The 25,122-nt window shown below is 66.2% G+C and overlaps 3 protein-coding genes across 3 annotated transcripts; 2 read left to right on the top strand and 1 right to left on the bottom strand.

Annotated features, from left to right (window-relative positions):
* Positions 1-773: 773 nt before the first annotated feature.
* WFDC3 (WAP four-disulfide core domain 3) lies at positions 774-25,122 on the bottom strand. The gene is made up of 22 exons (XM_090064109.1): positions 25,020-25,122; positions 24,743-24,889; positions 23,756-23,896; positions 23,194-23,412; positions 19,486-19,653; positions 19,071-19,202; positions 18,830-18,973; positions 18,288-18,422; positions 18,022-18,171; positions 17,711-17,857; positions 13,427-13,548; positions 11,974-12,184; positions 11,038-11,192; positions 9,833-9,887; positions 6,809-6,965; positions 6,103-6,412; positions 3,734-3,807; positions 2,470-2,702; positions 2,174-2,413; positions 1,763-1,939; positions 1,479-1,613; positions 774-1,113 (listed from the first exon to the last, which is right to left on the bottom strand). The coding sequence occupies exons 1-22, from the start codon at positions 25,111-25,113 to the stop codon at positions 1,103-1,105; spliced, it is 3,357 nt and encodes a 1,118-aa protein (XP_089920235.1). The 5' UTR covers positions 25,114-25,122; the 3' UTR covers positions 774-1,102.
* Positions 3,593-8,494, top strand: LOC149856922 (carboxypeptidase inhibitor SmCI-like). The gene is made up of 6 exons (XM_090020685.1): positions 3,593-4,604; positions 4,710-4,889; positions 5,168-5,335; positions 6,288-6,419; positions 7,015-7,155; positions 7,335-8,494. The coding sequence occupies exons 1-6, from the start codon at positions 4,526-4,528 to the stop codon at positions 7,337-7,339; spliced, it is 705 nt and encodes a 234-aa protein (XP_089876811.1). The 5' UTR covers positions 3,593-4,525; the 3' UTR covers positions 7,340-8,494.
* SPINT4 (serine peptidase inhibitor, Kunitz type 4) lies at positions 11,788-15,611 on the top strand. Its single transcript, XM_090020689.1, has 4 exons — positions 11,788-12,047; positions 12,300-12,476; positions 13,446-13,613; positions 14,098-15,611. The coding sequence occupies exons 1-4, from the start codon at positions 11,831-11,833 to the stop codon at positions 14,106-14,108; spliced, it is 573 nt and encodes a 190-aa protein (XP_089876815.1). The 5' UTR covers positions 11,788-11,830; the 3' UTR covers positions 14,109-15,611.

Genomic DNA, 25,122 nt, shown 5'->3' with positions numbered 1-25,122 from the left:
GCACGTGGAGCGCCGAGGGTCCCTGCACTGCGAGGCCCAGCCAGCCCTGCTCACACCCTGACATCCACGGTGTGGCCACTTCCCACCACTGCCCCGAGCTGGCACATGCTGTGGTCACATCTGTGTCTGCTGTGTGGCCACACCCTGGCTCCCCGGCACTGCCCGTGCAGCATCATGGTGGTGCAGCAGTCCACGCTGCCCCAGCTGCGGCCCCTCACGGCCCAGGAGCTCGAGGCAGGCCTCTAGCGGTCTGCGGTAGACACAGACTTCTGGGGGCTCTGTCTATGTGGGACCACGTGCTGGACACTAGCCGTGCCACGGAAAGCCGGAGTTGCCCCCGTTCCTCCCCCTGTGGTGCCAGTGCTCACTCCCTCCTTTATTGTTTGGACACAAACAATGTCCCTTCTCAATAAAGCTGAATGTGAGCAGCACCCAGCTGGGCCGTGGCTGATGCATGTTGGCTGCACCAGCACAGCAAGAGTCTCTTGGTGAATGGGCCGACTGGGACAGCGCCAGCTGCCTTTCTCCCCAGCGAATGGCCAAGACCTCTTGGGGGGCATGATCCTGCTTATGTGCCTATCACACACCTAGCTTTGATGGCGCTGGCCACGCAACGGGGCCGGGCATGAATGGAAGCATGTGCAGGCTGAGCCCTGCATCCCCGTTCCCAGCAGCAAAGGTGCTCTGCAGAGGGGCCCGTGGCATGGGCAAGGGGACCCCTGCCCGGGGCAGGTCCAGACGTAGGAATGATAAAGCAGAGGCCAGGCACTGGGTGCATTCATCAGAGTTTATTGGGAAAAGGAAGGGCCCGGGGACCCATGACCAGAGCCTCAGCTCCTGCCCCTTCCCCCTACCCCCGCACCCTCAGGGGGACCTCGCTACCCAGGGAAGGGGTGTCATGGCAGGGGGCTTGCTCAAGCCCCTCCAGTGATTTGCACCCTCCCACCCCCCCATCCCATGGATCACCAGGGAGCCAAGCAGCAGCTGGAGACGCACAGGGGCCCGGGGGGAGGGGGGGGCTCCAGGGTTTCGGTCTCTGGGCTGGTCCGGTCCTGGTGAGGCATCTTGTGCTGAAGCCGCCCACCCCAGGTGGTCTGGGCACTTAGCGGGGCCCTGTCAAGAGGAAGCCGTCTGAGTGCACTGCATACCTGCCATCATAGCAGCAGCCTGCTTGCCTGGGAGATCCTGGCCTGGCCCACCCCACGGCACTTGGACCCAGGTCCTGGCACCAGTAGGAGGGTGGGAGGAGGGGGCAGGAGCCCCTTGAGCCCCAGGGGGTTGAGCGCAGGCTCCCGTCTCTCAGGAGTGGGGCAGGCACGCTGTCACCAATGGCCACGGCAGCGTGGGGCCACATCAGCCTTCCCCACATGCCCGCACGTCCCTGCACGCAGCCTGATGGGGCGCAGTGCACCCCTCTCCCCGTGCCCCGGTCCAGGCTCTGCTTGCAGCTGCGAAGGGCGTGCGAAGGGAGATCGCACCTCCTGTCACTCTCATGCACTGGTGCCCGCAGCCGTTACTGCAGCACTTCTCTCCTTCCCCGCAAGCCCCGTCGGCCCTGCACAGCTCCACGCACAGCCCCACTCCCTGCGGCTCGGGGCAGGCGGCCCAGCGCGCTGCAACACACAACGTGGGGCATCAGGCACCTGTCCTGTGGCTCTGGGGAGGGACGAAGGTAGTGGGGAGCTGATGGGAGAAGGGGTCTGGTGGCAACTTGGGACCCTTCGGAGCCAGACAGCCCGTTCCCACGCCCCATTGCTCTTACCATGGCCTGCACAAGCCCAGAGACACTTGTGTTTGGTCTCAAAGTTGTTGGCATTGCCGGAGCAGCTGCCGTACTCAAACTTCCTGCAGCGCCCGGACGGCCAGTGGTAGAACCAGCGTGGGACGGCCGCAAGGCAGGGGCCTGGGTCTGGGGGGAGCCTGCAGATGTCCCTGGGTCCTCCACATGGACAAGAGCCTCACAGCCAGGCGTGGTGGAGACGGGGCAGACCCGCCACCCCACGCCAGGCGCTGGACTTTGCAATGGGCATGTGATGGGGAGGTTGTTGGAGGGGGGCAACAGGAGCCAGGAAGACAGGGCCCAGGGGGCAGCGCAGGGGATTGGGAGGGGGTCACGGTGCCCTCCAGTGCCCAGCTCCCCCTGTGCAAGAGATTGCCCCGGTGCTGGCCTTACCGGGCAGGGGGTCGAGGCAGGCCTGGCCGCAGGGGATGAGGCAGCACTTCTGACTCCCCGGGCAGCTGTAATCGCTGGAGCAGGGGAAGAAGCAGGGATCCAGAACGCCGGGTGCCGAGGAGGGGCAGACGCCGGGCTTCTCTGCAAGGGAGGGCACCGCGGGCTCACAGCTCCAGGCCCTCGCCCTGCTGCTGCCCCCCGTCAGCCCCATCCCTGCACCCCGGCAGCTTCTCCGGGTCCCTAACGGGAAACCTTTCACCTCCCTTGTGTGTCTGGTACCGTATTCCTGCCCCTGCTCCCTCTGCCGCACTCACCCCTGGGCGCAGTCTGCAGCTCTGCCCTGAGGGCCAGGAGCCCCAGGAGGAGGACGGTGCCTGCTGGCTTCATGGTGCTGCTGGGAGCCAGGTCTGAGCTCCCCCAGCCGCCCCGGTTGGATTTAAACCCTGTGCTCGGGGTGGAGCTGGCTCTGGAGGGGACGTGATGCACGGTGCCCTGCAGGCTGCTGCCAAGCTCCAGTGCCCTGGCCATAAATCAGGCCCCGGATGGAACGAGGGAAAACCCGGATCCACGGCAGGGCTCAAAAGACCAGGAGGGACAGGAGGCTCCAGGTCCCGTGTGCTGGAGCCATGGGGACTGGCGGGGAGAAAGCTGCCCGAGACCAGTGGGGCTGGAAGTGACCCTCAGAGGTCACGTCTGGTCCAAGCCCTGCCTGAAGCAGGATCAACCCTGTCCAAACCAGCCCAGACAACCATCATCTCTACTCTACATAAGATGGCTGTCAGCTCTGACGCAACATAGACCTTGCACCCGACCGGCCCCGGGGTCCTGCTGCTATGAGATGTCAGTCTGCACTGCGGGCAGGCAAAACCCACAAGTCCATACAATGCAACCAAGGGGGAAATCCCTTCCTGCCCCCAGGGCAAGTCGGTCTGAGCCTGAGCGCAGGGGCAAGACCCTCCAGCTGGGACCTGCGTGGAGGGTTGCAGAAGCATTGGCACAGCCCAGTCCAGCAACCCAGCGCCTCTGGGGAGGCTTAAAAGCCCGACACATGGAGCAGAAAAAAAGGGGAAGGAGGAGGCAAGAGCAACCAGCAGAGCCCAGAAACCTGAGAAATCCCCACAGCAGAACATGGGCATCGCCGCGCTCAGATCATCCTGACCAGCCCTTGCTCCTCCGGATGCTTGCAAAAGGCCTTCCTGGGGCTCGGCTCCAGTGTCTTCCCAGGTACGGAGGAGAGGTTACCTGGTCCGTCCTTCCCCGGGGCCTCTCCTCACTGTCTGTGAAGAGAGGCACTGCGCCGGCCCTGTGCCAGTCCTCTGGTGCCTGCTTGGTGGTGCACGGTGCCCTACAGGCTCCTGCCAAGCTCCAGCGCCATCGGCCTGACCATAAATCAGACCCCGGATGGAACAAGGAGCGACCCGGATCCACGGAGCGCCAGGAGACAGGGGAGACTCCAGGTCCCGTGGGCTGGAGTCAGGGGCTGACGGAGAGCTCAGCGCTGTGGATCCCACTGCCCAGCACAGACCCCTGCCCAGGGGGGCAGCTCAGGAGCAGGGGTACCCTTGGGCCCTGGCCTGGCCGGCCGGGGACTCCCTGCATTCCCCAGCAGACACCACCCCGGCCTCCACCCCTGGCTGGAACGAGGAAGCAAACAGGTTCCCCAGGCTCAGAGAAACCCCCCGGGAAGCACCAGAGACACGTGGAAGTGCACTGCAGCCACGGGCGGCTGGCGGGGCGATGTGTGCACTGTGCCCAGTCCTGAGATGCAGAGTCCGGCTGTGGCCTGGGCACAGAGCGGGGTCACCTCCACGCCTGCCCCAGGGCTCGAGCACAGCGGGGGCCAGTGGCCGGGTCGGGCACGATGCCCAGAACAGGCCTGGGGCTATGTCTGCCGTGCTCGGTGAGGTGTTTGTCTTAGCCGCGCTCCAGCATTGTGAGGCCGAGTGCTGCAGGGAGCGTGGCACCCCGGGAGCAGCGGGGCGCAGCCGGCTCCACGGTGCCGCAGGGTTGGCGCTGCCCGTCTCCTGCAACCCAGAGCCCTCTTGTCCTCCCAGCCCCGCACGCAGCTCACAGGCCTGGCGGCGCGCTCCGCCCTGGCCACCCCAGGCTGCACGCACCCAGGTCACGTTGGGGGTGCCTCCCAATTCCCCCTGGCCTCGCTGAGCAACCTGGGGTGGATCCGGGTTGTTTCCTTGCTTCACCGGGGCCTGATTTACAGCCAAGTCGAGCGAGCTTGGCAAGGCCCCCGGGGCTCTGGAGCAACTTCCCCTCCTGGGTCAGCCCCACCCTGACTGTAGGGTTTAAGTCCAGCTGGCTCGGCCCCGGGGCTTAGACCCTGCTCCCAGCGGCACCATGACGGCCAGAAGCATCTTCCTCCTGCCATGGCTCCTCGTCCTCTGCCTCCGGCCTGCCCCAGCTCAGGAGGAGGCAGGTGAGCAAGAGCGCCTTCTGGGTGCGGGGACCTCAGTGCCCAGGAGCACCTGGTGATGGGCCCAGGGCCCCAGCCCCTGACTCCAGCTTCCCGCTCTCCTCCCAGAGAGGTGGCCGGACTTGTGCAAGCTGCCTCCAGAGCAAGGCCCGTGCCGAGGGCAAATCCCTCACTTCTACTACAACGCCTCCTCCAAACGCTGTGAACTCTTCATGTACGGCGGCTGCCAGGGCAACGCCAACAACTTCAAGACCGAGGAGGACTGCGTGGCTGCCTGCGGGGACCGAGGTGAGGGGGCGCCTGCCTTGGGGGCTGTGGTGGGGACAGGCTGGGGGTCTGGAGGCAGGTGCTGCTGAGCAGCTGGCCAGGGAGCAGAGCTGAACCACCCTCAAGGCAAGAGGCAGAGCCCCGTGGTGCAGGATCGGCCCCTGGCCCAGCTGAGGGCTGCCCTGTGGCCCCAGCACCTCTGCGGGGGATCACGGGCTGGGTGCAGTGCACATGGCCCCGGGGCATCTGCCAGCCCCTCAGGCTGCGGGTAGCTGCAAGTTCCCGTGCTCTGCCCGCAGCGGTTTGCAAGCTGCAGTCCGACCCCGGCCTGTGCAAAGCGCTGGTCCCACGCTGGTTCCACAACCCACAGGCCAGGAAGTGCGAGAGCTTCAACTACGGCGGCTGTGGAGGCAACGGCAACAACTTCAAGACGGAGGAGGCCTGCCTCAGGCTCTGCCAGGGCACGGGTGAGGCCCTTTGTCTTCCTTGCGTGGAGCCGTGGGCCTGCCCCGGCACTGCGGCGTGGGCGCCTGGACCCAGACAGAGCCCGTGCACCGGGTGGAGCGCGGCGACAGGGCCCCTTGCTGGGGAGGGTCAGGCAGCAGGGCTCTGACGGCACCGCCGGCTCCCAGGGTCTCCCTGGCACCGGGTCCAGCATGGCTGGATGGGGGCAGCAGGGAGGGGGAGCTGTGAGGCTGAGAGCTCCTGCAGCAGGGTCCCAGCCCCACTCCCGGGGGGCCGCAGGGGAATAGGCCAGGCCGTCACAGCTCCACTGGCTGCACTGAGCACCTGCCCCGGCTCCAGGGACAGTCCTGGGAGACCCCGACCCTCAACCAGGGTGTCCCCCTAATCATGCAGACCCCCAGCGCTAGCACTCGGGTTCCCCCAGCATGGTTGAGTGTGTGGAGGGGAGAAGCCACGAGAGGGCGGGGAGAGCGGGGAGCAGGTCAAGTGCCCAGGGCACGGGGGTGAGGCTGCATGGCAAATGGGATCAAAGGGGCTTGCCCAGAGACTGGCCCTTTGCCCCTCCACCCTGCCTGCTCCTGGCCTGCCCGCGGGCCAGACGTGCCCCCAGCTTGGATGTGCTCCCAGCACTGCTCCCAGGACTGTGCGGTGCTGGGGCTGGGAGGTGGCACTGACAGGCTCCGATAGGGCACCGGAGCCACCGCCTTCCCCGGGAGCCAGCCCCAGCGTGGCGAGGCTCATAACCCCTCCCAGCGCCGTGCGGGCTCACATCGCTCGGCCCCCGGTCCCGGCAGCCGATGGAGTGCGAGGGCATCTTCCTGCTGCTGGGGATCCTCGCCCTGTGGGCCAGCCTGCAGGCGGTCTCGGGGCGGGGGGAGGAGGGTGAGTAGGGCCCTGCCCCGGTGCCGCGCGGCTGGGGCGAGGGGCAGCCGTGACCGAGCTCTCTCTCTGCAGTGGAGTGCCCACCGCCCACCCCGCACTGCGCCTGGTCGTTTCCTCCCCGGTGCGGCCCGCGGAGGCCGTGCGCCCCAGGCGAGACGTGCTGCCACCACCAGTGCCAGTTCCAGTGCCTGGACCTCCTGAAAGGTGCGGTGGAGGGGGCAGAGGTGCATGGGGTGCTTGTGCTCCCCGGGCTGGAGCAGCGCCCAGCTCGCACCTCGGGGCGCAGGGAGCTACGCCAGGCGGCTCTGTGCTGAGACATTACCGGGGAGCCGGTTCGCCCTGGCACCATTGCGAGCTGGGCAGGGGTTTCCCATAGTGAGGGGTACTCAGCCTACAGCCCGGGTCCAGGCAGCTGCCTCCCTGGGCCCCTACCTGCGGCAGGAGGAGGGGGAGGGAAAGCCAAGCTTGGTGCTGGGAAATCGGGCACCGGCAGCTTTGGCACGATCGGGGTGAGAGAGCCGTGGAGGTGCCCAGAGACCCTGGGTCCCTGCACAGGTCAAGGCGCTGCCCGTGTCTGGGCGAGTGCGGCTCACTCGGTGCGGCAGCCCCCGGGCTCCGGATGCCGTGTGCCCGAGCTGGGCGCATGGGCTGGACCCAGCAGCAGCCGCTGCAACGGCCCATCAGCCCGCTGGCACCTGCGGCCCCGCGGGGAAGCAGCTTGGAGCGGGGGCGTCTGCCAGGCCCTGGTGCCTGGGGCCAGGCCATGTCCCGTGCACCCCTGACATGCCCTGTGTCACAGAGAAACCTGGGGTGTGCCCTCCTGACCCTGTCCGGTGCAGTGAGCCCCAGCAAAACGAGTGCAATCGCGACTATGAGTGTGGCGCGCAGCTGAAGTGCTGCCACTGGAGATGTGCCCAGCGCTGCGTGAAGCCTGTGCAAGGTATGGTGCAGCCAGTGTGCAGGCGGCGGGGGAGGAGGGAGCCGAGCCCTTGGCTGCAGGCCCAGGCCACCGCACCGGTGCCATCGTGTCTCCAGCCCGAGCTGAGCTGCAGTGGGGCTGTGCCCGGGCAGGGCTGGTCCCAGGCTGGGCTCTCTGAACCTGTCCCCTCCGTGCTCCAGATTGACCACCAGGCCAAGCCTGAGGAGGAGGCATCGTGGGGAGCAGGTCTGATGCTGCCCAGCAAGAGGTGAGGATCCTTCTACCCTGGGCCCAGACCCAGACCTGGCATGAAGGTCCCGAGGGCAGCTCCTCTGTGCTCCTCCTTTCGCCGCATACCCCCTTGCTGCATCACCCGGCAATGCCCTGCACTCTGACCCAGACCTGGGTTTGCTCCTCTACGGGTCTGCTCGCAGCAGCACCAGGGGTTGTGCCCAGGGCCCGCTCTCGACCCCCTGCGCTCCCACTGCAGATGCCTCTCAATAAAGATGCTCCTTCCTGCGGCAGCTGCTTGGAGAGCGATTGCAGAGAGGTGGGCGCCGTGCAGCGCTGGGGGAATGCATGGGGGTGGGATGGGGGCAGGGGGATACAGCCCTGCCAGGATGGGGTCACGCTCACTTGCAGGGTCCTGGGGCACCACTGGTGCTGCCAAGGGGACAGAAGAGCTGCCCTGCCGCTGCCCCCTGCACAAAGGGCCCAGACAGCAGCAGGCGTCGGGGCTGATGGACCCAAGGCTTCACTGCAGTGGGGCAGGGGAACACAGGAAGCACCTGGTCGTGGGACAATAAGGCCTGGGGGCCAAGACAGCCTATGGCACATGCCCAGCCCCGGTGGATTGGTCTGCCCTCCGCAGTGCACCAGACACCTTCCAAATTGCCCTCCTGCCCGGGGCTCCAGCCTCAGCACGGGTCCTGCAGCCCCCAGGAGATGGCAGCAGGGCCCAGTGAACGCTTCTTCCTCTCCAAGGGTGCTGGTGCTTCCCCGGCCTGTTCAGCGCGGGGCCCTGGCCGGGCGCTTCACCCCTTCTGTGCTCACAGTCCCATTTCTCGGGGCTTCGGGAAGCTCCAGCCCTGGGCTGCTGTTTCTCAGGGTCCCCTCGCCCGGGGTCCTGCTGGTTTCTCTGCCGCACCACCCTGCTCCCTGGGAGCACAAAGGATGCTCTGCCCAGGGCAAAGGGCGCGGGGTTTGTTGGCCGCCCCCGGGCTCCTTACTGGCTCCATGAAGGGGGAGACATCTCTCATGCTGGTCCGGCTGCCTCTGGCCCCAGGCTGGGTCTCTGCGTGTCGGGGATCTGGGAAGTCGCACGCCTGCTCCAGCACGCCAGAAGCTGCTGCATGCCAGCAGGCAGCTGGTTTCTGCCCTCCTGCCCCAGCTTGTCTGGCAGGCAGGTGCTCGCTGGCCTCCTTTGCCTAAGGAGCAGGGAGGGGCCTGTCCCAGGATGCTCCTGCCTGGCCCCGGCTCCCCTGCCTGGCTGAGGGCGCTCCGGTCCCTCGGCACCCGCCGGCACAGGCAGCGCCTCCCACCGGACACGCGGCATCGGGGTGCGGCTGGTGTGCTGGGCCCCGCGGTACAGCCAGCACCGTGCTCTCCGCGGGCCCCAGGGCCTGGCCCCGGCGCTGGGCAGTGCTGAGCCCGTCACAGCTCACTGGGGCAGGGGAAGGGGCTCCCCACCTCGTCCCCGGCTCCAGGCCCCACCGCTGCCCTGGCAGTCAGCCACAGGGTCCAGCACAGCTCAGCCGCATGTGCCAAGACCACCCCTGCCCGGGGCCCGGGGCAGCTCGCCGTGCCCCGCCACGCAGAGCAGGCAGCTGTGCATGGCCTGGACGGCTTGGGCCGGGGCAGCCGTGGCGGCTCAGAGCCCTTGTGCCAGGGCACCAGCCTCTCGCTGGCCACGCTCGCGGGGAGGGGGCAGGTAGTCCACATGCCAGGGGAGCCGCCTAGCTGCTGGGCTGCGCCCGGGCTTGGGCACAGGCACACGTGCAGGGCATGGGGTCCCCCCACTTGCCGTGCCCCCTGGCTCCCTGTGGAGGACTGTCCTGTGCCCCTTGCTGCCAGGAGGGTGGGCCTGGCTTACCGGAGCTGGCGGAGGGGACCGACCCCAGCGCGGGTCCCCGGGGGTCAGTGGGGACTACCGCTGTCCCGCTCCACGCGTCCGAGCCAGCCCAGCTCCCCTGCGCGGCGCTGCCGAGCGCTGCGTAGACATGCCCCGAGAGGCCCGCGGTTTGCCGGGTGCGGGGGAGGCACCAGCCCGTCCACGGGAGGAAGGAGCAGGTGGGGTGAGCTGGGGATGCGCTGGCCGTGGACAAAGCCCGGCTGGGAGCTGCAGGAGGTGTTTGATCCCTGCAGCAGCCTCCCCGGTGCTGCTCCTGGCTTGGTTTCGAGGAGGACTCACTGCGCGTGGAGGGATCATGTGCCATGCCCTGGCCGTCACGGGGGCTGCACGTGGTGGCCCAGAAGGCCTCTGCCCTACGCTCCTAACATGCTGCCACTGTGGCCATGAGCCTGGGCAATGCCCCGTTCCTGGAGGACTGCCGAGCCCCAGTGACTTTTCCCAGGGGTGAGCTGTCCCCATCTCCTCTCCCAGGGCACGCGACTCCATCACCTTCGCAAAGCTGCAATTACCGAGCCGATAATCCCGCTGGAATGGGTGCGGCTCCCCGCCCTCCGGCCTCCCCCTCACCTGCCGCGTTGGTGCCACACCCGGCAGCACCGCAGCCTCTCTGCTCACGCCGGAGCTGGGAGCGAAGGACCCCGGGGTGGCCAGGGCACCCCACCGCAGCCGGCGACAGCAGCTTGGCAGTGGGGTGCAGCAAAGCTGCCGGGGCTGCAATGGGCCCCGTGTGCTACCCCAGCAGCAATGCTCTGTGGCCGCTTTCCAGTGCCCTGCGCAGCTTCTGGCCTCGCTGATGAGTCCTGCAAGCTAATTGCACATTGTGCAAGCAGCTGTTTCCTTGTCTCGGGGTAATTAGGACAATTGCATCTGCCCTGAGACTGCCTGGGAGCAGGTGACACAGGCCTGCTCTAGCCCCTTGCTCGCACATCAGGGTTGGGCTGGGGCAGCTGCTTCAGGCACTTGGGGCAAGGGAATCGGCCCTCTCGGCCCTGCTTCCGCTCCCCGGGACGTGTTTCCATGGGGTTGGATGCCAAGGGCCCCGCCTCTGCCTTGACTGTATCAGCACCCCCTCCCTCCCCGACGGCCCCTGGGCATTCGTGTCCCGTGCTCCAGGGACCAGTCCTCCAGGAACGGGGAAGCGGAGGTGGAGTGTGCTGCTGCCTGCCACGTGCTCGGGTGGGGTCCGGAGGGCCCGGCTCGGGATGGCGGCAGGATGGGGCCCTGCAGGCACTGGCCCTGCTGATGGGGGCACCTGGGGGGGGCTCCTGCCAGTGGTTAGCAAACCAGCCTCAGAGCCCGCCAGGTCCAGCGCAGACAGGGCAGGGCTGCCACGGAGCCGCGGCTTCAAAGCTGAGAAGCGTCCTGAGGCCAAGCAGCAGGTGCAGCAGGCAGGGAAAGGAACAAGAGCTGGACGGAGTTAAAACTAATCCATGAGCAATGTGGCTGGGGGCAAAGCCCCGCAAGTGGGGGTGTTTGCAGAGACCCCAGGGGTGTCAGCATTGCGGCCCAAGGCAGTGGTAAGGCCTCTGAGGATATCGCGTGGCTGCCTGGCCTGTCTCCAGAGACCCACTGAACCGGGGGCAGATCCAGAGAAGGACCACGTGCCCAGGAAAGGGGATGGGGGTCCCAAGGGACAGTATCATACCCGATCCAGTGGCTGGACACAGGTCACAGAGCACTCGGGTTGGGAGATACGGGGAGTTTCTGCCCCTTGCAGGGACAAAGTCCTGGAGCAGTCATCCGGGCACTGCAGTGGGGCCCAGAACCCAAACCCCGTGGAGGGCCGGGTCAGTGCCACGGGACAGGGCTGCTTCCGGCATGGCGTGGTGGGCATCACACCGGTGGGTCCGAGCCTCTGGGATCCCCGTGACGGGGTGGAAAGGGATGGTCCTGGCGCCAGGGATGTTCAGGCCCAACTGCTCGCTGCCTGCGGAGGCCGCTGCAGACCCGTCAGCCTGGCGCGAGCTGCGTTTGTGGTTGCAGCCCGAGCCCTTGCAGATGTGGCGGCGAGCGGCAGACGGGTGCGCTGAGCACGTGTCAGCCTAACCCGATGCCTGTCCCCGATAAGAGACCATTTTCTAGCCCGAGGAAGTGTGGCCAACTTTACCTCTCCAGACTTCAGCTCAGTGTCTGATGCGATGCCAAGCGGGAAGTTATTCATGCAGCCGGGGAGCTGGGCACTCGGGCAGCAACTGTGAGGACCTGGCTGCCGTGGGCTGCAGTCGGGGGCTACGGGGCCAATACCCGGCTGGCAGAAGGGGCTTGCGAGTGCCTCTGCAACCAGCCCAGGGGTCCCTGCATGGTGTCATGGGTGCCCCAACTGGCCCCTCCTGAGGGGCGGGGGCGCAGGCCCCCAGGACGCCAGCGAGCCACGGCAGGCTCGGCAGGGAGTGCCGTTCCTGGGCCCCTGGTCACGGGTGGCGCATGGCACAGCCACGGGCCCTGCCGCAGCCGAGTTCCCGTCTGACTGGTCTCCCCGGCTCAGGCTCAGGCTCGCCTCTGGTGCTGCTGGGCGCGGGGGAGCTGCTCTCCTGGGCGGGGAGAGCCAGGCCAGTTTGCAGGCAGATGGCATTTGCTGGGATTTGGGCCCCAACAGGTCCTGGCAGGATGCTGAGCCAGTCCCGCCCCTGCCACCCCGCCCTCCTGCCTGGCAGCTTAAACCCCCGCCGGTCCAGCCCCGCAGACTCAGAACCGCCTCCCGGTAGCACCATGAAGTCGGGCATCCTCCTCCTCCTCCTCGCCGCCCCGCTCCTGCTCTGGGCCAAGCCGACGCCGGCGACAGGTGAGCGCCCAGCGCGGCATCCCTGGTGCCAGGGGCAGGGGCGCCGCACAGCCCTTCTCCCATGGGATGCGCTCCGAGTGTGCCGATGCGGATGGGAGGAGCGGGGCAGGAGGGGCCTGGGGCAGGCTGTGGCCACGCTGGGGTGATGGGACAGGGCTGGGGCAGTGCCAAGCCCCCGGCACCCCGCTCCGTGTCCCTGCGGGGATGCTGCCCCCAGCACAGCCCGCTGAGCCCTGCCCCCGTCTCCTTCAGAGAAAGCCGGGTATTGCTCTCGGCAGCCGCCCCTCGGGGGGGTGTTCGACGAGGAGCCCTGCAGCGCCTGCCTCAAGGACCAGTCCTGCTCCAACTGCTCCAGTGATGCCGACTGCCCCGGCGAGGCCAAGTGCTGCCCGGGCGACTGTGGCTTCACCTGCCAGGCCCCCGTGAAGGGTAAGGGCGCTGCCCCGGGTGGGCAGGCTCCAGGTCCCAGCACAGGGTGCAGGAAGCTGGGCTGAAATGGGGGTTCCCCGAGCTATGCGCCCCATCCAGGGCAGGGTGCAGGTCACCCAGGGTGTGATGGGGCCCGGGGCCCAGATGTACGTGCTCCTCGGGGCATAGGCTGCTGCAGCGGGGGCGGTGTGCCAGGGAGCGGTGTCTGTTGTGTGCACGGACCGGGAGCGTTCAGCAGGGAGGGCTCCTCTCCTGCGTCTTCCTGGGCATCTCAGAGATGCTGCCCGGAGACATCCCTCCCCAGGGGGTCGGGGTCCCACTCTGCTCTCCCCGGGGCGGTGGTGGCATCGGATGTTCTCTCCCTTGCTCCATTTCCACCAGCTCCAAACCAGCCCTCGTGGCATCCTACGACATGTCGTGTCCTAGCACCAGGCTCCCCCAGGAAGGCAGGGGCAAATTGCCAGGGGTGGAGGTGGCAGGCTGCTGCCCTGTCACTCCCCGTCTCTGGGAAGTAGATTCACCTCCAGAGGCAGAAGCATCCTCCCCGTGCCCAGCTGGGACATGCCCCTCGCTGCTCAGGCTTTAAATGCAGGCCTGTCAAGCCAGTGTCCAGGCGTTGCTGCCCATGAGAGGCACCCCGGGGCAGGGGCTGGGCCGTGGAGAGGGCGCATGACCATCCCACTGCAAAACCCTGACCCTCAGGGCTGCGCCTGCACCGTGGCCATCAGGGCTCCTGCTCCCAGAGACCTGCTTGAGCCGGGAAGCCCTGGGCTGGCAGCGGTTTGGTCAGAGACCCCAGGCTGTTGGCTCCCACGGTTTTGCAGCAGGGAGACTCGGGTCCCTTCGCAAGGGGGGGCCGAGCAGACCGTGCCTGGTGCAGCCGGGAAGGAGCGGGGCAGAGGGCCGAGGACCCTGCTGGCGAGAGCATCCCCTCCTGCCTGCGGCCCAACCTGCCGCCTCTGCCCGCAGACTTCTGCCACCTGCCCTCTGTGTGCGGCAGCTGCAAGGCGCTCTTCGTCCGCTTCTTCTACAACTCCTCCACCCGGGCCTGCGAGGAGTTCGTCTACGGCGGCTGTGGCGGCAACAAGAACAACTTTGAGACCAAGGAGGACTGCTCCAAGGCCTGCCAGCACCTGGGTAGATAAATGCCTGCACAGCGCCGGGACCAGGGCTGCACCCAGCTCACTCCAAGGCGGCTTCCCCCGCAAGGCAGGACCACGGCCCGGCCGAGCCCGGCAGCCCCCAGCAGACAGGGTCCCGGGTCTGAATGGCTGGAGCGGGGCTCGCGGAGGCCAGCTTTGGGGTCTGTGCTGCACCCCTTCTCAAGCCCACTCCTGCGCGCCAGGTCTCTGGGCTCCCGCTGCCTCTCCCCAGGGTGCCCCTGCCTGAGGGAACAGCCCGCACCCAGGTCCCGACAGCCCATCTACCCCAGCCAGGCAGGGAGGGCAGGTGCCAGCCTCTCGCCCTGTCCCAGTTCAGGGTGAAAACGAACTCATTCCTACCCAGTGCATAAGAGATTGCAATCAAGGCAGGGAAACCGAGGCACAGACAATTGCACCTGCCCCACCCTGCATGGACGCAGGTCCCCGGCCCCACCCTGACTGCTTTGTCTCTGTTTCAGACACTGCTTAGCCTGTCCAGAGCAGGGAGGGGAGGAGGAAGCTGCCCTCCCGGGTGACCACCGCGCTAGGCAAGACTCGCAGCCCCCCGGGCCGATACGGCTGTCCCTGCCCGGCCGGCGTCCCACGTCTCGTTCTTCCGGACTCGGCACCGAGGTTTCACCAGTGGCTGCTGCACTGCCAGCCCCAGCCCCAGCCCCGAGGCGTTGGCTCCCTGCCCGTCCCGTAGCCATGCAGGTCTCTGCGCAGCCATGCTCCGCGCAGGGAGGCACCTGCCCAGCAAGGGGAGCGGGACCCTGCCCGCAACCAGGGCACTGCGCTGCTGGGCTGCAGCCCGGGCACGGGCGTGCGCTGTGCCAGCCTGGCCCCCTTCCCGCAGAGGGCCCAAGCTGTTAAATATACGGACAGGACCTGCCAAACCCCGCTCTGGGCCTTGTCACTGCAGCCCATGGGGAAGGGGGCAGCAGCCAGGGGCTCGCCGGCCTTTGCCCGGGCTCTGCCCCTGCTGCTGGGGCTCCAGAGCTGGTGGTGGGGACAGTTCGGCCCCGGCCTCTTCCCCTGTGGAGCCCCGATCACGAGAGACCTGACGCTACCCCAGCGTGACGCCCCTGCCAGCTGCGGTGCAGCTGGTGCTACGTGCTCTCTCCAGAGCAGCTGCTTCCCTGGAGGCCCCGGTGCTCAGGGTGTGACGGAGATGAGACACCCTTGGCTTTCTTCTTGAAGAAGGACGTTCCCAGCCCCCCGACTGGAGAGAAAAGCGCCCGGCCTGTGCTACAAGATGGGCAGCCCACCGGCAAACACAGAGCCCAGCTGGGCTGGGGCATCTGCGATGTCTTGGGGCAAGTTCTGCATTGGAAACCTTCCTCAGCTGCTCCCAGGCCAGCTGGACCCAGAGCTTGGTCAGGGCAGGCCACTGGCTGGGGGACAGGGAGCCCTGACCTGCAGTCTCAGCTGTGCCACTGGCTGCTCTGTGTCCTTGGCCCTGCCACTTCGCCGCTCCACGCTCCCTCATACTGGAAGCTGCCTGGGTACAGCCCCCAGCACATGCCTGTTCATCCCCACACACACAGGGCTCAGTGCTGGCATACTGCAGTCCCTCCCTGCTACCCTAACCCTCCCCTCCCCCCCGATGCAGAGCCCCCCCAGAGAGCAGGCCTTTGCAGCAGTACAGCTCAGGGGGCACCGCAGCTCTGTGCCACGGGGCAGAGAGCCCATGAATTGCACCCACACCCACCTGAGCCAGTCCAGATGGAATAGAAAGGGCAGGAGGGCATTTAAAGGGCTCTGTCCTGCCCCCCCCCAGGGAGGTCCATTCAGAGGCGGGGGCTGCAAAAGCCAGTTCATGGCCCTGTGGCGGGGAGAAGAGCGCTGGCAGACAGCGGCTGCTCTGCTCTGACGCCCAGGGTCGCCCAGTCCAGTCTGCGCCTGGCTGACACGTCCTGAGGATTGCAGCAAGTCCTGTGCAAGTGAAACCAGCCCCCTCCCCAGTCCTAACGGACTCCCCTGCCATGTGATGGGAGGGGGCAAACCCTATAAAGGCAGGCTGCTTTCCCCCAGCTCCCTTTTGTGTCTCTATGACCCCCCTGGGGGTGATGCGGGCGGCACGCTGGGGGGCGGGCGGTCTGCGAGGGTGGGTGGCTTGGGTGAGGCTGGAAGGAAGCTGCTATTGTATAGCAAGGGACTAGCTATGGCCAGGCAGGGAATGAGGATACTCAGCCACATGCACACACACGTAGGTCAGGCCTGCTCAGGGCTTTACAGTGCTCAGCAACATGCACACGCACATAGGCCAGGTCTGCTCCAGGTTTTGCCATGCACACGCATGTGCATGTGTGCTTAGCTCCATGACCCAGGGCGTACTGGCCAGCCCGTGGGCTTGCTGCTGCGGTGCTCAGGGGCTAGGATTGTACCCCGACAAGCAGGAGCCTGTGTCAACCAGGCGGTAGCTGCAACCCTCTCCCAGAGCAGTACCGTGGCTGGGGACAGGCTGGAGAATGGCCAGGGTGAGGCCGGGGCTGCCCGGGGAGCAGGGAGCCCCAGTGCAGCCACGATGGGAGGGGGAATGTCATCCTCCACCCCCAGCTCTGCCTGCTGCTCCCTCCTGGTAGGGCACCCGGGTGCAGGTGCCTGATGCAAGCCTGATGCAAGGCGGGGCAGGACTGGTGGCACAGGGTGCCGTGCAGGGAGAGCTGGCCTCTCCCCGACCTAGCACGACAGGCAGGGCTGGGCTGGCCATGATCCAGGACAGCAAAGACAGCAGATGCTTGGTGCAGCCGCTCCCTTTATTGCTGCAGGCTAGAAGCCGCTGGGCTGAGCAGCTGAGGAAGGGGGACCCTGGCACCTGCCATCCGGCATTGGGGTCTCCTGGGTCACGCTGCACCTGAAACCAGAGGAGCAGGGTTGGCGGAGCTGAGGGCTCCTGCCCGGCCCCGGCTGCAGGGCGCGGGCCTGTTCTCCCCCGCCCCGACCCCCCACCCTCAGGGAAGCTCCTTCCCCGGGCAGTCCCGCGGGCAGCCCTTCCTTGGCTCTCTGACCAAGTCAACAATGCGCAGCCAGTGTTTGCAGCTCGCCCACCAGCGGCTCTCGACCCTTTCAGACTCAAGACCCCTTGGCAAATGCCAGCTCTTATCTTTCACTTGTTTTTTGACTGCAGGAAAACACCAGCTCAGTTCTCCTGCTGCCAAGTGCTCAGAAAGGCCGCAGCAGGAAAGACTGGTTTTAACATCATGAAAAGTGCTGGGCTGGAAATCTCTGGGTTCATCTTCTGAATCATGGGGCTGGCAGGGACCTCCAGGGTGACCTCCAGTCCAACACCTGCCCGAGGCAGGATCAGCCCTCTCCAAACCACCCTCCGTAATCCAGACTTTTCATAAACCTGCTGTCAGCCCTGATGCAACGCATAACGTGCGCCTGTATTTGTCCACCTTTGGGACTTGACATGTAACACCAGGAGCTGCTGCAGGGAAAGCAGGGCGACCACAGCAGCCGAGACCCGGCTGGGACAAAAGCTCGTTCAGATCCGCTCGAGAGACCCCAGGCAGAGGGCCCTGCCTTCCCGCCGCAAAGGAGGGCACCCCCCCAGGCCACAGCAATCAGACCAGGGCTGAATTCCTGCCTGCCCCAAACCTGGCGTCGTCTGACCCTGAGCGGAGGGGCAAGAGCCTCCAGCTCGGCCGGCCCAGCGCTGGCGCGGGGAGGTGGGGCTCAGCGCAGGAGCGCCCCCCTCTGGCCTGTGCGGCCTCCCGCCGGGGCTGGGGGGGCGCCGGCCTAGGCCAGGCGCAGCAGCGAGGGCTGCGGACGTGCTCCCCAGCCCAGCCCCGTGCTCAGGCAGGGAATTGCCAGCAGAAGCAGAGGTTGCCCTCAGGGCGTGGGGTACACCCCCAGCGCGCCCCTCGGACGCGGCCCCCAGCCCCCGGAGGAGACCGCAGAGCGAGGCAGGGCCCACCGGGCCGCGCAGGGCAGCCCTCGTACGAGGAGGGACCCAACGGGCCGGGGCTGTCCCGCTCGGAGATGAGCTGTCGGGGGGGTATAGCAGCGGTGCAGAGCTGCGGATAGGGGCGCGAACCGCCAGCTCTTGGCTTTCGCTCTGCTTTTGGCTGCGGGGGCCCAGCGTACCTCTGCGCACGGCCACGCACTCCCAGGCGCAGCCGGTGTCGCAGCACTTCTCGTGTCTCTGGCATATGCTGTCCTCCAGGCACTGGTTGTGGTGCCTCTCCTCCGGGGTGCCGCAGGCTGTCGGCTTGGGGCACACGCCGGGGTGCTCTGCGAGACGGGGAGAGAGACGATGATCCTCTGCCCCCTCATCCCCTGTGCTCAGGCTGGACAAGACCCCCCAGGCAAGGCTGGCAGCACAGGGCTGCCCCCAGCTCCGAATGCCTGGCGGGGCACTGCCCCTGGAGATGGGGGAGCAGGCAGGGCAGCGGTACCTTTGCTGCGGGGAAGGCAATGCTGGAAGCAGCCGCCGAAGCAGCACTTCTCCTGCTTGGGGCAGTCCCGGTCGTGGGTGCACGTATCGTTCCCCTTGCACGGCACCAGCGTCTGCCAGGGCCTGACCTTGGGGCACTCGCCCGGCTTGGCTGCAGGGAGACGGGGGTCAGGAGCAGCTCGTTAGCATTGCCCTCCCCTCCTGCGGGTGCATCTCTCCTCCACGGCAGCAGCCTGGGGGGCAGGGGGCTCCACGGGGCCCGGTTACCTCGATCAGGGGCCAGGCACGTCGGGCCACAGCTGCTCTGGCAGCACTTCCTATCCCCCGGGCAGTCGTCGTCCTCCTCGCATGGGTGCATGCACGGGGCTGTCGGGGCAGCCAGCGGGCAGATGCCAGGCTTCTCTGGGGAGCAGCAAGCAGAGAGTCAGGGGCCAGGGGCCAGCCACAGCCCCCCAGCTCGGACGCAGGCCCAGAGCAAGCTCAGCCCCTGCTAAGACGGGGTGACCCTGGGGCCCGTGTCTGCCCTCTTCTGCCACGCATCTTGGGGGATGGGTGAGATCTTGTGTCCGGGATGACTCCTCACCCATCACCTCCCTTACCCCAGCCCATCACAGCTCCATGGAGGAAGCTCTGCCGCTCTTTGGGGGCATCACCTTGGCATTGCAAAAAACCGCAAACAAAGCAGCTTCCCCATTCGGAGGAAGACGAAGCCCAAATCCATCCTTTGCCCCGTAGACCCTGATGAGACCCGTGTGTCTGGGCCCCAGACCTGCCTGGCGGGCACGGCGCCCGCGATGCCATCCTCCTACCTTTGGAAGGGGTCATGCACTTGTAGTCGCAGCCCTGGAGGCAGCACTTCTCGTCCCCGGGGCACTCGCCGTCCGCTCGGCAGGTGGCCTTGCAGTTGTAGGTGAAGTAGAGCCCAGGGGTGATGGAGCAGTAGCCGGGCTTCACTGAGACAGGGCAGACAAGGGCAGGGCAGGTCAGCGCCATGGCGAGCAGACCCGGGCACCAGCAGGCAGGCCTCAGGAGGGTGCTGAGGGGACTCACGCGAGCTCTGGTCCACGCACTCCCGGCGGCACCGCAGGCTGCAGCACTTCTCTCCTCGGGCGCAGTCGTGGTCGTAGAGGCATCGCCGCTCGCAGTCCCCCGCCACAGGGATGGGGACGGGGCTGGGCTCCTCTGCAATGCAGCACACGGCAGGGGCAGGGCGTGAGCAGGGCCGGGCGTAACGGGGTCACCCCAGCGCCTGCTCCCCTGCCCAGGAGAGCGCAGCCCTTCTTTCCAGGGCAGTCCCAGGCTGCGTCCCTCTGTCTGTCTGCCCCCTCTTCTGCCAGCGGCCATCCAGCCTCAATTGGTTGCTCCTGCCCCTGCCCGGGGGCAGTTGTGGCTGCTGCGGCATCTCTGCCCCTGGTGACCCCGGCACCGTCCCACTCCCCCACTGCTGTCCTGCCAGGCCCCTCACCCTGGCCCTCGCAGGTCTGGACGCACTCTTCCCGTGTGCGGAAGTTGTTGGTGTTCCCGCGGCAGCCGCTGTAGAGGAACTCCTGGCACCGCGCGGCCGTGGCGTTGAAGAAGAACCGGCGGGAGTAGGCGTCGCAGAGCCCCTTCTGCACAGGGAGCCGGCACGTGTCTGTGGGCACCGAACAGGCCCTGCATGGGACCCCGCTGGCCCATCGGGGCAGGGCCCTGCAAGCCTGCACTGGGGAGGCCGTGGGGCACCCATGGGGCGAGCGCGGGGTGACCGGGCAGCGGGGCAGGTCTGCGGGCCTGCAGCCCTGTGTCAGTCCCAACCAAGTTAACGCTGCTGATCCCTGCCCCCAGCCCCCCCCGCCGTCTCTGTCCCCGTGCGGCCCCCAACACCGCCCTTGGCCTCCGGATCCCTGGCCCCAGCACGGCTCGACAGTGTAAGAGTTGCCCCTGGGCCAGACCGATGGTCCACCTGCCACAGCGGCAGTGGTGCAGGCTTTGGAGCATGGGTGTCCCGGCCTTTATCATCTCCTGGCCTGGCAGCTGCTCCAGCCCCCCGATCCTTTTCACTGCCCTTCTCTGTACCTTTCCGAAGCTCAGACCCAGGGATCCGCTTTGACCCGAACACCCAGGGACAGGATAGGAAAGAGGGGTGGGGGCATGGTGCTCTATATTAAGGAGGAATACACATTCTTGTTAATTAGCAAGGAGGCAGGGGAGGGGCACTCTGAAGTGCTTTGGGTTAGAGTACAGGGCAGTCGAGGGGAAAGAGACTTAATGGCGGGGGTCTACTACAGACCTCCCAACCAGGGGGAAGAGCTTGACCAGGAACTCTTGGGTCAGCTCACAGAGGCAGTGAAGGCTAAGGATGTGGTGGTCATGGGGGACCTGAACTTCCCGGACATCTGCTGGGAAGAGCAGTCAGCCAGGTCTGACCGCTCACGCAGGGTCTTGGCCAGAGTGCCGGACCTCCATCGAACCCAGGAGTGCACAGCCCCACCGGGGAGACGCCTTGTTGGACTTGGTGCTGGCCACGGGCGATGACCTGGTGCGGGGGCTGCGGGTGCTCGACCACCCGGGCGACAGCGATCATCGCATGCTGGGAGTCACCATCCAGCGCAAGGTGGCAAAGGCCGGCAGTAAGGCAGCGGCCCTGGATTTTAGGAGGGCAGACTTCAACGAGCTAAGGAGGATAGTTGGAGAAGCGCTGAGGTCCCAGGGGGGACGGGAGCCGGGTGTCCAAGGAGAGTGGTCGCTCCTTAAGGAGACGATCCTCCAAGCCCAAAGGAAGGTAATCCCAATGAGGATCAAAGGGAGCAGGAGAGCACACAAGCCTCCGTGGCTCACCAAAAGTATCCGGGAATGTCTCCTTGCTAAAAGGAGTCGTATACCAGTGGAAAGAAGGGGTCATCACCAGGGAGGGCTATTCTGTAGTTGCTCGGGGCTGTAGGGGGGCAGTCAGGAAGGCCAAGGCAGAGATGGGACTGGGCTAGCTTCCCAGATCAAGGACAACAAGAAGTCCTTTTTTAAATACATAGGGGGCAGAAAGAAGGTCCCGGGTAACATGGGGGCCTTGCAGGACGCGTTGGGAAATCTGATCCTCACACCAGACGGCAAAGCTAACATATTTAACGATTTCTTTGCCTCCGTCTTCCTAAGTAGGGACCAGAACAGCCACCTCCCTGCTGGGCCCCCCTCGGGCCCCGGGGCAGGCACACCTGGGCCAAAGGTTAGTGTGGAACTAGTTAGAGAGTTTCTGGAGGGGCTGGATGTGTTTAAGTCAGCCGGCCCATTCGATCTCCACCCTAGAGTACTAAAGGAACTGGCCGAGGTCATTGCAATTCCCCTGGCACGGCTTTACGAGCACTCGTGGTGCTCTGGTGAGGTACCAGAGGACTGGAAGAGGGCCAACGTGGTCCCCATCTTCAAAAAAGGCAGGAAGGAGGACCCGGGAAACTATAGGCCGGTTAGTCTCACCTCGATCCTAGGCAAGCTGTTTGAGAAAATTATGCTGGCACACATCCAGGAGGGGCCAGCAGGGGACTGCATGCTTAGGGGCAACCAGCACGGGTTCATCAGTGGCAGGTCCTGTCAGACCAGCCTGGTGGCCTTCTACGATCAGATCACCAGATCACTAGACACAGGGGTAGCAGTGGACATCGTCTTCCTGGACTTCCGGAAGGCTTTGGACACTGTCTCTCACCCCGTTCTCATTAAGAAACTGGGGGGCTGTGGTGTCGACACCAACACAGTCAGATGGGTCGCCAACTGGCTGGAGGGCCGCACCCAGAGGGGGGTGGTCGATGGGTCCTTCTCAACCTGGAAGGACGTGGGCAGTGAGGTCCCCCAGGGCTCGGTCCTTGGGCCGGGGATGTTCAACATCTTCATCAGCGATTTGGATGAGGGGGTAAAAAGCACCCTGTTCAAATTTTCTGATGACACTAAGCTGTGGGGGGGACGTGGGCACACTGGAAGGATGCAACAGGCTACAATCAGACCTAGACAGGTTGCAACGGTGGGCGGATGAGAATAGGATGGGTTTCAACACAGACAAGTGCAAGGTGATGCACCTCGGGAGGAACAACCGGCACCGTACCTACAGGTTGGGGAACTCCCCTGTTGTCGGCACGGAGGCGGAAAGGGATCTGGGGGTCATCATTGACTCCAAGATGAACACGGGCTGGCAGTGTGGGGACGCGGTCAGGAAGGCCAACCGCACTTTGTTGTGCATCCACAGATGCATCTCGAGCAGGGCCAGGGAGGTGATCCCCCCTCCTCTATGCGGCACTGGTCAGGCCGCAGCTGGAGTACTGGGCCCAGTTCTGGGCGCCGCACTTCAGGGGGGATGTGGACAGCATGGAGAGGGTCCAGAGGAGGCCACTCGCATGGTCAGGGGACAACAGGGCAGGCCCTACGAGGAGAGGCGACGGGACCTGAACCTGTTCAGCCTCCAAAAGAGAAGGCTGAGGGGGGATCTAGTGGCCTGTTATAAACTACTCAGGGGGGACCAGCAGGCACTGGGGGAGTCCCTGTTCCCCCGAGCACCGCCAGGAGTGACCAAGAATAATGGTCACAAGCTGGCAGAGAGTAGATTTAGGCTAGACATTAGGAGGCGCTACTTCACTGTCAGGGCGGCTAGGATCTGGAACCAGCTTCCAAGAGAAGTGGTGCAGGCTCCTACCCTGGGGGTTAAGAAGAGGTTAGATGAGCACCTTACTGGGGTGACCCCAGTACTCTTTCCTGCCATGGTGGGGGGTCGGACTAGATGATCTGCTCAGGTCCCTTCCGACCCTAGAAACTATGAAACTATGAAACCCTGTGCCGCAGCCCCTCATGCTCGGCAGAGTCCTGGGCTGGGCGCTGGCTTGCAGCCCCTGGGGATGCCTCACCCCGCGCTGGCTCCAGGCAGGCCAGGCCACGCTGGATGTGGCAGCGCTTTGCACTCCCTGGGCAGTCCTGGTCCCTGGAGCAGGGATCCAGGGTGCCTGGAGGGGCTGGGCCTGGCAAATGCAAGATGACGGGTCACAGGCAAGGATGAGGAGGGGCTGGTGGGGTGCCCATGGAGAACCAGCTGCCCTGGCACCTCCATCACTGCAACCTGGGGTCCCGCTGAGCTGGGGAAGACCCCACTGACTCATGATGAGGGGAGAAAAGGGGTGGCTGGGTCCCACCCCTCGAGCCCCTGGGCCCCAGCCATCCTTACCATCAGCAGCACCTTCCTGCTGCCCGCTCCAGTCCCCTCCAGTGGGCACGGAGGACTGGGCGGTGCCGCGGGCGTCCCACTGCGGGTCTATGCACTCGAGGCTGCAGCCAGTGAAGCAGCACTTCTGGTTCCTGGGGCAGGTCCTGTCGTCCTCACAGCGGCTCTGGCAGGGGCTGGAGCTTGGCTGCACCATCACCTGTGGGCATGTGCCCGGGCGGGCTGGCAGAGCGAGAGGCAGGGCTGTGGCTTCTGGGCACTGTCGTCACACAGCGGCAGGCTTTTGGGCCACGGTGCTGCCCGGAGCCGCTGTCTGCGGCCCTGGACTGTGAAGAGACTGGAGAGCACCTGGAGTGCAGTTGGCCCCTATGCGCTGGGGTGGGGAAAGAGGCTTCCCCTTGTGATTGTGCCATGGCCAGCACTGCTGGATGGCCACGAGCCTGCGCTGCCAGCCTGATTTGGGGCAGGGGGTCCCGGTGACCGTGTGCGCCCGCGGGCTGGGCCGGAGGGAGGACGGCTGCTGCAGGCGCGCGACCCCGGCCCCCACGGCCCCCACGGCGTGTACCTGGCTCGGCCGGCGTGCACTTCCGGTGGCAGCCCAGCACGCAGCACTTCTCGCCCGGCCCGCACTCGGTGTCGTTCAAGCAGTTCACCGGGCAGGTGGTCACCAGGCCCGGCTCTGGCTTGGGGCAATAGCCCGGGCGCACTGCGGAGCAAGGAAAGGCGCCAGGCAGTGATGGACTCCCCCTGGGGCCCATTCTGCTCTCGGAGCTGGGCGCTGTGAGGCCACGTGAACGGCCGTGCAGGTCCGTGCGGCTCCCACGCAGGGGGGACTCGCAGCGTCTCCCAGAGCAGCGAGGACACACGGAGCACAGCTACGCTGCCGACCCTCAGCCTCCTTGCCAGGCTCCAGTTGCAACTGGTGGGGGGGACCGGTGCAGCCCGCGGCCCAGCTGCTGTGGCCTTGCAGCCACCATCCCAAACCCTGAGCCTTGCTGTCCCCCAGACGGGGCTGGCAGGGTCTGCACCCCTCCTTCCCGCCTGGCGCCGACACGTCTCCCCGTTCTGGGGAGATCTTTGCTGCTCTGTGACCCGTGGGGCATGGTGGTGTGGCAATACCTGGGTAGTGTCACGGGCAGCTGGGGGGCAGGACCAGGCGCTCAAGGCTGAAGCCCTGGCAGGACACCATGGCGCCGCAGCCCAGTTCATGGCCAAAGGGCAGCAGCTGCAGCCCCGGGGACTGGGTGCATATGGTACTGGGGCCGGCCAGGGCTGGGCAGCATCCGTGTGGGAGCTGGGGGGTCTGACAGCACAGCACCCCCCCAGGTCTGCTGACAAGTTTCTGGCTGGGCAAAGAGACACTTGGGGATAGAGACACCCCCCCTCAGGGTCCACGAGGAGCATGAAGCCCAGGTGCCCCGGCCCCGTGGCATGCGCCTGGCTCGGCGTCACCAGGGGGAGGTGACGGAGCAGCTGTGCATGCGCCCCGCAGCCTTGTGTCCCGGGGCTCCCCGGGGTGCCTCCCTCCTCTCCCCCAGGCGCAGGGACAGACCTGCGAGAGGCAGCACGCAGGCTCTCATGCCCCCGTCGCTGCAGCACTTCTCCATCCCGGGGCAGGACTTGTCCGAGAGGCAGTAGAGGCAGGACGGGCTCCTGCCCTCCAGGCTGTCTGGGGGGCACTCGCCCCACTTGGTGATGGCTGGATGGGAGATAGGGCGCCTTTCACACCCAGGGGCTGGGGCTGCCCCCAGAGCCCGAGCACCGTCTTGGGGCCTGCGCCCACAGGGCTATGCCCAGCCCCGCTACCCCAGGTACCCCCCAGCACTCACCCCCCTTCTCATTGTCCGGCACGGTGCTCAGCTCTGCCTGCTGGGCCAGGACCCCGGTGACGAGGAGGAGGAGGAGGACGGTGCCTGACTCCATGGCTGGACA

The sequence above is a fragment of the Crocodylus siamensis genome, chromosome 10, assembly GCF_052110815.1.
Source record: "Crocodylus siamensis isolate JL-2025a chromosome 10, ASM5211081v1, whole genome shotgun sequence".
Lineage (NCBI taxonomy): Eukaryota > Metazoa > Chordata > Crocodylia > Crocodylidae > Crocodylus > Crocodylus siamensis.
This window is presented reverse-complemented; position numbering and strand designations above follow the sequence as displayed.